The sequence below is a fragment of the Bos indicus x Bos taurus genome, chromosome 24 (genome assembly GCF_003369695.1).
Source record: "Bos indicus x Bos taurus breed Angus x Brahman F1 hybrid chromosome 24, Bos_hybrid_MaternalHap_v2.0, whole genome shotgun sequence".
Classification (NCBI taxonomy): domain Eukaryota; kingdom Metazoa; phylum Chordata; class Mammalia; order Artiodactyla; family Bovidae; genus Bos; species Bos indicus x Bos taurus.
The window spans coordinates 32,924,262-32,936,919 of record NC_040099.1 but is presented as its reverse complement, the minus strand read 5'-3'; the positions used below and the strand labels follow the sequence as shown (position 1 = coordinate 32,936,919).

The 12,658-nt window shown below is 40.2% G+C and overlaps 1 protein-coding gene across 2 annotated transcripts in view; it reads left to right on the top strand.

The window, feature by feature from the left end:
* Positions 1-12,658, top strand: part of LAMA3 (laminin subunit alpha 3) — a 250,109-nt gene that overhangs the window by 194,934 nt on the left and 42,517 nt on the right. For both annotated transcript variants that reach the window (XM_027525882.1, XM_027525883.1), the window contains 9 exons: positions 126-293; positions 1,771-1,967; positions 3,376-3,492; positions 4,731-4,885; positions 5,131-5,272; positions 6,102-6,204; positions 8,535-8,651; positions 8,736-8,915; positions 9,708-9,850. In XM_027525882.1, the coding sequence (XP_027381683.1) occupies positions 126-293; positions 1,771-1,967; positions 3,376-3,492; positions 4,731-4,885; positions 5,131-5,272; positions 6,102-6,204; positions 8,535-8,651; positions 8,736-8,915; positions 9,708-9,850 (1,322 nt within the window). The remainder of the gene's footprint in view (positions 1-125; positions 294-1,770; positions 1,968-3,375; positions 3,493-4,730; positions 4,886-5,130; positions 5,273-6,101; positions 6,205-8,534; positions 8,652-8,735; positions 8,916-9,707; positions 9,851-12,658) is intronic.

Here is a 12,658-nt window from a genome sequence, read left to right as displayed (position 1 = left end):
GAAAAAGAGCCCATAGTGATACTAAAAAACCAATACAAGCCCTCTATCAAAGTTCCTGCTTCTTTTCTTAGTGGTCTCCTGGAGTCCAGAATTCCCAGTTTAATAAATAGCTTGATGTTTTCCAGTTCTCGTGAAGCAGATATCTGGGACGGAGGGAGATGGAAACAGGTTGCCTTCAGGTGATTTTTCCAGAGAGCTGGCTGAAGCAGGGCGCATGATGAGGGAACTGAGGACCCGCAACTTTGGGAAGCACCTGAGGGATGCCGAAGCTGAAAGAAGAGAGGCTCAGCAAAGTAAGCACCCTTCCAGATGCTTGCATCCAGTCTGTTCTGACTGGCTTGACATACAGGGCGCAGAGTACACTGTGCCAGGTTGGGGGAGGGGTCACCATTTCAGCGGGTATCACTGGTAGAGCATCATATGGTACAAACGGGTAGCCCTTCCAGGTTACTGAGAGGTTGTGGAATAGAACTCCTTTTTCTTAAAAAACATTTATTACATTATAGTTGATTTACAGTGTTGTGTTAATTTCAGCAGTGATTCGGTTACACACACACACATGTGAATTTTTTTCCATATTCTTTTCCATTATGATTTATCACAGAGTATTGAATACCACTGTCTGTGCTGTTCAGTAGGACCTTGTTATTTATCCATCCGATATATAATAGTTTGCAGCTACTAATCCCAAACTCCCAATTCTTCCCTCCCCCACCCCCTACTACTTGGCAACTACAAGTCTGTTCTCCATGCCTAGGAGTCTGTTTGTGTGTGTAGATAAGTTCATTTGTGAACATATCACACATGTAGATTTAGAGTCCACATATAAGTGATATCATATAGTATTTGTCTTTCTCTTTCTGGCTTTCTTTGCTTACTTTGATAATCTCTGTGTCTATCCAAGTTGCTGCAAGTGGCATTATTTTATTCTTTTTAACAACTGAGTAATATTCCACTGAATATGATACATATGTGTATATATATATATATAAATATACACACACACCACATCTTTATCCATAGAATAGAATATCTTACCATCATGCAAAAAAATAGTTTCTTCTCCTTAGATATTAGACACTGGTACCTCTATTTTGTTTTTAACTGCATTTTCATTCTTCTTTCAGCTCTATTGCTTTCTCATTATATCATTTTTAATAGTCCCCTCATCACCACTGGGGTTTTGAATCATACATTGATATTCGCATTACTACTACCAAAAAAATGGATGTACTAGAAATTAAGGGAATATATCTAAAGATTTGAACTAAGGAAAATGCCACATTAACTCAAAACTTTAAAAATAATAGGCCTATATTTTTCCAAAAACTGAGCTTTATTCTCTAGTGGAATGACATATCAGTGGTTAATCTGCAAATAGTGGCTTCTCTCTTTTAGCATTTGTATTGTTTAAATTTAATGTTAGCCTCGGAGACAGTATTAGTGATAGAAGGAGCATGTGCTTTATACTCTTCAAGTTCAGTTCCAGTTCCAAGGCTGAAACCTTGTCACCTAATTTCTCGGGCCGTCCGTTTTCTTATCTGAAACATGAGAATGATAATCACTGTCTTCATGTGGTTGTCATAAAAGTTAAATGAGACAATGTGTACAGCGCACAACAGAACATAAACACTAGCCTCCTTTCTCATTCCCTTGCACGTTCAAGGAAAACCATGCAGTGAGTAGAAAATTAGTTCTTCTGTAGTCTTTATAACTTAGTGTCAATGCACTCATTTCTCAAGTGGAAAACAAAAAGGTGATATATTTCAGTGCTGAATCGGATAAGGAGCTGGCTGGAAAACCACCAGGTGGAGAACAATGGACTGGCGAAGAATATACGAGATGCTTTAAATGATTACGAAGCCAAACTCAGTGGCTTCCGTGCCGCTCTACAGGAGGCCAGCACCCAAGCAAAGCAGGCCACTGGCCTCAACCGGGAAAATGAGAGGGCTTTGGAATCCATCAAGGTGAGGTCATGGTCAGAATCTGCACGGTTCAGTTAAGAACAAGCACAAGGGAGCAGGGAACTTTAATGTTAATCAAGTGGCAGTCAGGAACCTGTCTGTGTGGGAAACCCTAATCAAAGAGGAATGAGGCATTAAATGCAAAATCAAAGTATCTCTTATTCTTCAACGGCCAGAAGTGTTTCTGAACTTAAACCACAGGGAAAGCAGACCCCCTCTCTTCACCCCAACTCCTGACTGGTAGAGGACTGGAGGAATGATGCTGCCAAATAGTTGAGAAATTACTATTGTTATAATTAATTCAAAGTATACAATATAGGTTTTAAATAACTGACATTTTGTGTTGTGTGTGTGTGTTAATTACTTAGTCATGTCTGACTCTTTGCAACCCCCATGAACTGTAACCTGCCAGGCTTCTCTGTCCATGGGGATTCTCCAGGCAAGAATACTGGAGTGGGTTGCCATGCTCTCCTCCAGGGGATCTTCCCAAACCAGGGATCAAACCCAGGTCTCCCACATTGCAGGTGGATCCTTTTTATTGAGCCACCAGGGAAGCCCAAGAATACTGGAGTGGGTAGGCTATCCCTTCTCCAGGGGAACTTCCTGACCCAGGAATCAAACCAGGGTCTCCTGCATTGCAGGCGGATTCTTTACCAGCTGAACTACCTGGGAAGCCCAACATAGGACTGACCCACCCACCCCAAGAAAGAGGAATTTGGTAAAAGAAAATGAATAATATCTTCGCAGATGGTGATATGGTTAACTCCCAAAGCCTCTGCAAGTAACACCTCTGTTGGATTATGCCAAGGGGAGGGAACAGGACCCAATTTTATGGATCTCTGAATTCTGGCAGCCTCTACCCTGGTTTCCTAAGGTCTTGTGTGCTTTCTTAGTAAATTTTTTTTTGGCTGCACCATGTGACATGTGGAATCTTAGTTCCCCAACCAGGGATTTGAACCTGCGTTCCCTGCATTGGAAGTGCAGAGTCTTAACCACTGGACCGCCAGGGAAGTCCTCCTGTGTGCTTTCTTATTGAAACGCCCCTACATCTTCATCAGGACCAGCATGTAGAGTGTACTGATGGTGCTGATTTGCTTAGTTCAACTCCCTCGACCTGATACACTAACCAGAGCTTAACTGTGCATCCACCTCAGTGGCCTGGTTGGCCCTAGTGTAGAAACCTCCCCCAATGCAACAGGGGTTGTTTCGTTGGCATGTAGCTTGCGGAAACTATGACAACACCTCCACATGACAAATTGAACTGATGTCTCATGACTTAGGAGTTTCCTAGATGATCTTTAAGTTCAAGAAGACATTTTGACTCTGAAATTACCTCTATGCTGTTGTCCAATAAATATGCCTGTGCCTTCTGACAATATATCATGCAGCTCACAGATCTTTTTCTCTGCAGAGACAAGTTAAGGAAATGAATTCCCTCCAGAGTGACTTCACCAAGCGTCTAGCCACGGCAGATTCTTCCTTGATGCAAACTAATATTGTCCTGCAATTGATGAAGAAAAGCCATGAGGTAGAGACAAAACTTGTTTTCTAGAAACTCGAAAAGCACTTAAATTACATTTCGAGGAACTTATGAGATCGGCTAAACATTTTTTCCCTCAAATATACATCTTTAGATGGAAGAAAATATACTAAAATGTTAACAGCGGTTGTCCCTTAGGGGAGGGGTGAATGATGCGTCTTCTTTTTTTTTCTCCCAAACTTTAAACTTTTTGTTTTGCATTGGGGTATAGCTGATTAAGAATGCTGTGGTAGTTTCAGGTGAACAGTGAAGGGACTCGGCCATACATACACACGTGTCCATTCTCCCCCCACCCACCTCCCAGCCAGGCTGGCAGGTAACATCAGTTATCCATTTTAAATATAGCAGTGTGTACATGACCTTCCCAAAGTCCCTAAGTATCCTTTGCCCCCAGCAACCATAGGTTTGTATTATATCTATTTGCCTATCTATCTACCTAACTTGCCTGAAATAACTGAATGTTACTTTTGTAATAAAAACAAATTGTGCTAGTATTTTTTAAATATCATTTTCACCAATGAGATGAATAAGGTCTGAGGAGCTAATATAAAACAAAAAAGTGACTCCAGTTGATGACACTGTATTATATAACTGAAATTTGCTACAAAAGTATAATTTAAATCTTCTCATCTTCACCCCCCAGAGAAGGTAAGGGGATAAAATATGAGGTGATTGATGTGTTAACTTGGTGGGGGGGAATCCTTTCACAGTGTGTACATATATCCAATCATCACTTTGTACACTTCAAATATCTTACAGTTTTATGTCACTTATACCTTCTTGAAGCTGAAAAGCAATTAAACATAAAATAAATCAGGCATACATTAATTAACAGAAGACATTTAGGACTGGTAAAAGATTGGCAATATTTCTCAGAAGCCCACTGGGCATTTTGAAAATATCTTTTATTATCACTGTTTCTAAATCAGAAAAAGTGTTTAGGTTTAGTACAGTGATACAGTAAGGATAATAATGTGCTTTCATAAAATTTATCAAAGTGGGTACCCACCGTATGGAAAATGCTCAAAATGGTGGTGAAACTTGGGAGAATATTCACAGTGCCACTGTGTGAAGTAACCAGGGAGTAATTGGTGTAGTGAATGGGCTCAGGAAACAGTGTCTCATTGTTGCTTCCTGGAAACCTCATTTATGACAGAGTTCAGGAAAATGGCATATCCGTGCTTTGCTTAAATTGACATTATCTCTTGTTTACTTGGAAAATACAGGAATATGAAAAATTAGCTGTCACTTTAAATGAAGCAAGACATGAACTAAGTGACAAAGTGAGAGAACTTTCCAGATCGGCCAGCAGAGCATCTCTGGTGGAGGAGGCAGAGAGGCACTCACAGTCCCTACAGGAGCTGGCCAAGCAGCTAGAGGAGTGAGTGGGCCACCTGGGGGTCTGACCGTAGAGGCTGCTGGAGCCTGGTAGGAAGTATGGACCAGGGTAGGGGGGCGGCACCCAGGGCTCAGGTCCGAACCCAACTGATTCCCAGCTGCATCTTTGGAGCAGAGCCTCGGAGCCCACAGCCCCGAATCTCCATCGGCCAAATGAATGGGGAGGTAAGGGGGCTTGGCTGCAGGCAGAGGCCACTGCTGGAGCCCTCCTCCTGTACCATCTTCCAGGATCAAGAGGAACGCCAGTGGGGATGAGCTGGTGCGCTGTGCTGTGGACGCTGCCACTGCCTACGAGAACATCCTCAACGCCATCAAAGCGGCCGAGGATGCAGCCGACAAGGCCACCACTGCATCTGAGGCTGCTCTCCAGGTGGGTATCTGCCATGACACCTTCTCTCAACACACTCTGGAGATGACTCACTTTTCTGTTTTCTTTCTGTGTGCACAGGGAATAGAAAAAAACAAAGCTTATTTTAGATCAGAATTTGTTATCTAGAATAGACTTGAACTTGCTCTAATATGTAATTTCTGTATTTACTTGACTTTTGGATAAACATAGCCCAGTATTCAAAATCATTTGTAAAACCAGATAATAATCACCCTGATTATTGATTTTGAACTATGAAAGTATTATACCCTGATTCTTACCAGGTATGCTTTTAAGCTGTGTGATCAGGTATCATCATTTGCCAAAGAAGAGATTTTTGTACACCATTTGAGAACAATTTATTTCCTGTCATTTGTCATTCACCTGGGCATGTCTGTGGATCCTATGGGATCTGAAGTGCATTATATAATAGGCCTATATCTAAAAATAAAGAACAAATTATTAACTGTGAGTGAATTAGTGAACAGACTTCTTGGAAGGTTGAAGATTTTTAATCTCCTAAAGATTAAAAGCCTAAAAGTAATTCAGCTCTGTCCTCTAGTATTGCAGAGGGCATTGTACAAGTGACAGAAGATAAGAAGGTGTCACATAATTTATCATTATGTCAACAGTGACGGGTCCACCTCCCCAAGTCACAAATGTCTACCTAGAGCCCTAACTGTAGCTTTTAAGGAACAGTATTTTTAAACCTCTGCCTTACCTTCTAACCTCAATTTTTAAAGATTAAAGTTAAGGGCTAGGATGAAAACTCTTACTCCGTATTTCCTAATGTATGTATCACATCTAAGACTGATAAATGCTTTGCTTTCAGACAGTAATAAAGGAAGATCTTCCAAGAAAAGCGAAAACTCTGAGTTCCAACAGCGATAAACTGTTAAACGAAGCCAAGATAACACAGCAGAAGCTACAGCAAGGTATGGAAGGGGTGGCTTTTGGGGGCTGGGATAGTCAAGAGCTTGGAAACAATCTATGAGACCAGGAGCAAATGCACTTCTTGAATCTCAGTGTCCTTGTAGGTGGCACTTTGTAAATATGTTGATTTGATGTTTCTACCCTTCCCAGGTGGCACTAGTGGTAAAGAATCTGCCTGCCCATGCAGGAGATGCAAGAGATATAGGTTCGATCCATGGGTTGGGAAGATCCCCTAGAGAAGGAAATGGCAACCCACTCCTGTGTTCTTGCCTGGAAAATCCCATGGACAGAGGAGCCTGGTAGGCTACAATCCATGGGGTCACAAAGAGTCAGACACAACTTTGCAACTGACTACCACCAGCCAATATTCTAACATAAACCAAATTAGTTAGAATCTCATGAATCTAAATAAATCTTGAGACTGATAGGCTTGTTTGGGTCTGGCCTTGGATTTGGGAGAGAGGATTCTTCATTTAGTCCCATATGCCCATAGCACTGGGGACCCACGTAGCTTTGAGGTGTGTACAGTGCTGCTGTCTTATTTAAGGCCCAGATAAATAGCATCAAGTCATTAGAGCAACTGCTTCAAAATTTCTTAAGCCCTAAAATCTTAGTAAGTAAAAGCACCAAAAATCACTACCACTGTGATATATGAGGATTTTTAAATTTTTTGCCTTTGAATTTTTCCCCTTATTTAATTTGATTTAAAAAAAAAAAAAAATCTCAATCTCACCAAATTCCTGTGTTCAGAAAATGCTGTCCCTTGATTTTTCTCTGGTCTCCTGTGGTCATTCATAGGTGAGCAGATATCTCAGTTCATAGCCCTCATTCACCTTCTTAATCCTTTCAAAGTGATTAGATACCCTCTACCAGTAAATAAATACATTTATTTATCATTTGGATTTTTTAAAATGAAAAAGTGAAAAAGAAAATACACAAAAATATGTAGTCTGCCTAGCACATTTCAAAAATTAAAATTTCCTGGTATGACCCCTGTTCTCTTTATAAAATTTGAGCTAAAAGGTGAAGATGTGTGTTTTTAGAAGGATTAGGATGTTAACTACATTGTTATTTAAACCAGTCCTGGAATCACAGTTTAAGCCATGTGTCATCAACTCGACACTAAAGCATTCATTGGTGGTTTTCCATGACCCCCAAGGGGCGATATTATCAGCTAGAAATGCCTATGAGCTTTGTTCCTTTCACTGAATATGTCCTTGAATGCGTCAGTTTGGAAATGAATGGGAATGGTGCCTGCTTTGTGAGTTTGCTTCAGTGGGGCTCTCTCAACAACATTCCTTTACTCTTTTTTAAAAAGGCATTTTATTTATTTACTTATGGCTGAGCTGGGTCTTTGTGGTTGCTCAGGCTTTCTCTAGTAGTGGAGAGCAGAGGACTACTCTGTAGCTGCCGTGTGCAGGCTTATTGCAGTGGCTTCTCTTCTTGGCGAGCATGGGCTCCAGGGCCCTCGGGCTTCAGGAGCTGTGGCACATGCACTCAGCTGTGCTCCCAAGCTCTGGAGCACAGGCTCAAGGGTTGTTCCTCGGCATGTGGGATCCTCCTGGATCAGGAATCAAACCCCTGTTTCTTGCATTGGGAGGTGGACTCTTTACCACTGAGCCACCAGGAAAGCCCAATATTTCTTTACTCTTGACCAAAGGGGCATCCCTTATGTATTATTCATTCATTAATTTATTCATATATTCATTCGCTTGTTCCATAAATATGTACTAATATTTTACCCCAAAGAGTATTTTACCCCAAAGAGTGCCTGGACACAGCAGTGAATAAGATAGCACATCCCTTTCCTTGGGTGTCCCTCGTATCTCAGTTGGTAAAGAATTTGCCTACAATGCTGGAGACCGGTTTCAATTCCTGAGTCTGGAAGATACCCTGGAGAAGGAAACAGAAACCCACTCTAGTATTCTTGCCTGGAGAATCCCATGGGCAGAGGAGCCTGGTGTGCTACGGTCCATGAGGTTGCAAGAGTCTGACATGACTTAGGGACTAGACCACCACCACCATCCCTTTCCTTTACTAAGCAGAGACTTTTGCCCTGAGCAGAGCGGAAGTTAAGTCTTTCCTTGAGTTGGTAGGCCTTTCCCTTTCTTCATGTGCATTTCCGAGGAGCCTGGTACCACAGGTTCTGTATGCTCCTGGCTTCTATAATGGAGGACCTGGGGGTCTAGGAGCAAGCAGTGGGCATCTTGGGGATGACCCCTAAGATGCAGGTCTGCTCAATGCTGTGCAGACCCTGGCTACTTCAGGGGCCACCAGTACCCACGGAGGATCAAGATCTTTAGGGTAATTGCCTCTTCCTACTTTATTTCAGAAATCAGCCCAGCTCTCAACAACCTGCAGCAAACACTGAAAACTATGACAGTTCAGAAAGGCCTGATAGACACCAATCTCACCAGCATCCGAGGTGATCTTCGTGGAATACAGAGAGGTCAGCTGCTCCCTAACCCACTGGACTTGGCTTCTTTGTCAAACATTTTAGAGACTTACACCTCCCTGTTTGTATGTGCCTTAGATGACATCGATGGCATAATCAGTAGTGCAAAGAGCCTGGTCAGAAACGCCAATGACATCACAAATGAGGTTCTAGATGGGCTCAACCCCATTCAGACAGATGTGGAAAGAATTAAGGATACCTATGGGAGCACCCAGAGCGAAGACTTCAACAAGGCTCTCAGTGATGCGGATAACTCAGGTAGCAGGTGTTCTCTGGCCAGGATGTATTATCTATTTTCTCCATCATTATGTGCTTTGGTCCGTTGTAATTTTTCCCCAGTAAAATCTGATCTTAGAAATTACAATATTAAGAAGAAACTTCACATCATCCATTCAAAGAATATGGCTATTCTCTTAGTTAAAAGGACCAAGTAGGACTTTGGAGGAGCCAAGGTGGTTGGCAGTGGAAAGAATCAGAACATGTAAAATTCCTTAAAATTTTTTATTGACTTAAATAATTTTGCCTATGTCACACATGATTAGAAAAAAAACCTGTATACTTTGAAAAAAATTCATGAAATATTGCTGTTGATTTTCCCTTTTATAGAGTGGAGATGTAGTCCCTGAATCATGACCACTTGGATTATGATTGATATTAAAGATCAAAAAGGAAAGATTTATTTTTTAATTTATTAATTTTTAATTTAAGGAGAATTACAATGTTATGTTGGTTTCTGCCATATATCAACATGGATCAGCCATAGGTATATATATATATCCCCTCCTCCTTGGAAAATTTACTTTTTATAGTGTCAAGAAAGATGATTTGATATCCAGAATAAAATCTATGATGTATTTACATATTATACATAGAAATATGTGTAACATATATTTCTATAATAGAAAAAAAGTATTACCTGATTCTGAGTCATCCTATCCAATGTGTGGGACCCAAATATACCACTTGACAAATACAATCCACGAGAACATCTCTATTTAACCTTTTCTCAACTCACAATGATAAATTTCTGTTTCGTAATCTCACCAACAGTGAAGAAATTAACTAACAAACTGCCTGATCTTTTGAGTAAAATTGAAAGTATCAACCAACAGCTGTTGCCACTGGGCAACATCTCTGACAACGTGGACCGCATACGGGAACTAATTCAGCAGGCCAGAGATGCCGCAAATAAGGTGGGTGTGTCCCCTCATTGCCAGGCACCAAGGCTCATTCTTTGATAAGTTACTCTATTAGAATTAATGAAACTAACTCTGTTAGTTTCACTAATTAAGAAGTGAAAGATATCCAGGTACCCAAGAATCAGTTGTCTTTCTTGCCCAAATTCTTTGGGTGCTCCCCATGTGAAAGTTCATTTTCTCCCATCATCTTTCAGAAGTTCACATCATCTTCATCCCTTAAATGACTTGGTATGCCGGGAACAGTGGTTTCCTTTCTGCTGGCTTATGCAGGCAGGAAGCAGGGTTCTCCTCCAGGCTCTAGGCAGTAAAGTGTTATTGCAAGTTCAAGTAAGGGTTCTATGATCAGAACGTGTAGATATGATACTGCACAAACCCTATATTCTCACAGTAACTCGGGAATTGTGGAATCCACTTTTAGTGAGGATGGAGGAGTGGTTCCTACCACTCCACATGGGCAGTGTTCTGAATATGAGATTACAGCAGTTTTCCTTCATTGGGAAGTTCCATCAACCTTTCTTCTAATTTTAATCTGACATTATTTACTTGAATTTCTTCTCTCACTATTTGTTTTATCCTAAAATAATGTAAATGAAATATTTTGTATTTTGTAGTCAACTCCCTGTGAGATATTTGGAGATTAGAGGGATGGAAACCAAGTCAGAATATCATTGTCTTTGAGGCACCATGGTTGATTTCTAGGCTTATATTCCTTACTTTGAGCCTCACAATCTGCCTTTTCTTTTAAGAAAGAGAACTTCCAACACAAAACCTTTAGCAGAGAAGCAAAGAGCCTAAGGCACAGTTTGGCAGAAACCACCCGCTTCGTACCCATACACGTCTTATAAAAAGCAAATGGAAAAGAGTATGCTTCTAGCTTTTGCCCCTCTACGTTCTTCCACTAATTTAATGAACAAAATATGAAGTGTATAAATAGCGCAGAGGTTTAGCGCTGATAACCAAGGCAGACTGCCTTGCTTCTTTGTTTTTTAATGTTTATTTGTTTATCTGACTGCATCAGGTCTTACTTGCTGCTCGTAGGATCTTCACTGCAGCATGGGTTTCTCTCTGTAGCGTGTAAGCTTAGTTGCTCTGAGGCATGTGGGCTCTTAGTTCTCCAACCAGAGACTGAAGCTGTGTCCCCTGCATTGGAAGGTGGATTCTTAACTACTGAACCACCATGGAAGTCCCCGCACTGCCTTGTTTTGATCCCTGCTCTGTCACTTACAAAGCTAAGACTAGTTTCAGTTCATAGATAGATAATGTTTCACAAAAGTATTAAAGCACACATGAGAAGCTGTGTGGGAATCCAGATCCAGGGTAGAAGTGACCTCTGAGAAGGGAGAGGCGACTAGGACTGGGGTGGGCTATATAAGGGGCTTCAGTTTTAACAGTAATGTTTAATTTCTTAAGATGGTTATGTGTATGCAGGTATAGTCTCTATTTTTGTGTGTTCATGAAATGTTTTCTTAACTAAAAATTTTTTTTAATTGAGCAAGAGCTTTCCAAGTGACAAAAAACAGAAGGGCATGCCATAGACTCAGGATGTGTGGAGAGTATGAAGGGCCGAGGGCAAGTAGAAGAGACAGGTGTAAAATGAGCCTTGAGTGTTGTGGGGGAGCTCTGTCCCCATGGGCACCTTGCGGTGACTACAGCTCAGGCATCACTAAGCACCCCTGCCTGATACCTGCATAGACAGGGTCCTCCATAGATACATGCTTGGGAGATAAAATGTAGAGGTGATGTAAGTATCATTCCTAGAGTTATTCTTTAGATAGTTAGGGAATATTATTTTCTGTGTTTTAATGCAGAGGTGCCCAAGGGGATCCACAGACCAGAGCTAGTCAGACGTTTGTTACTGCTCCATTATATATAAGTACAAAATTGCGAGTAAAGGCTTAGAAGCTTTCAGTAACTTGAATTGCTTCAATATCCCAGAATGGGATCAGTAGGCTTGTATTTTGCACACTTTTTCATTTCATTTTTCTAGTATTTAAGTTTTCATATATTTTACAAAACTATTGGTCCAGGGCAGATAACAGGGGGCAAAAATGGTCCTTTACCCTGAATTTAAGAACCACATTCTAGAGAGCCTCCATGCACTTATTTTTAAGGACTGAGTGCCTATAATAAATACAACCAGAACATGTAACATGTTAATGAGAAATGATTCCTTAAAGAGTTAATTCTTTAAAAAAATATTTTGATGTATTGTACATTGACTATGTCATATTGAGTGCTTCCATACAGGTTAGTTCATTTGCACAAAAACCTTCTGGGGTTGGAATAATAGTAATTATTATTAATGTTATATATTAATAGGGCTATAATACATATTAGCAGGGTTAATTTAATATTAATATTATAACCCTATTACTAATTTTATATATAATTAGAGTTTATATTATAATATATAATATTATTACTAATAGGATCATGATATTAATCCTGTTAATATGTATTTTAACCCTATATATATAATTCCCTATATTACAATTATATTATGTATTGTATAATATTTATATCATATATTGCATATTATATATCATATTTATCACATTATATATTATATGTAAAACCTCATTATTATAATATATTAATATGATGGTGGTGGTATTATTATGATGTTAATATGGCTAATATTATATTAATATTATAACCATAATAATGATGGTAATAATTTACTATAATGATTATCGTTGCTGGCACAGACAACAAAGTAGACTTCCCAAAGACCCTTGACTTGTAGGCAGGAAGAACAGGAGGGCTTTACTCCACTACTCCTGGAGCAGCCTCCTGAGTGTA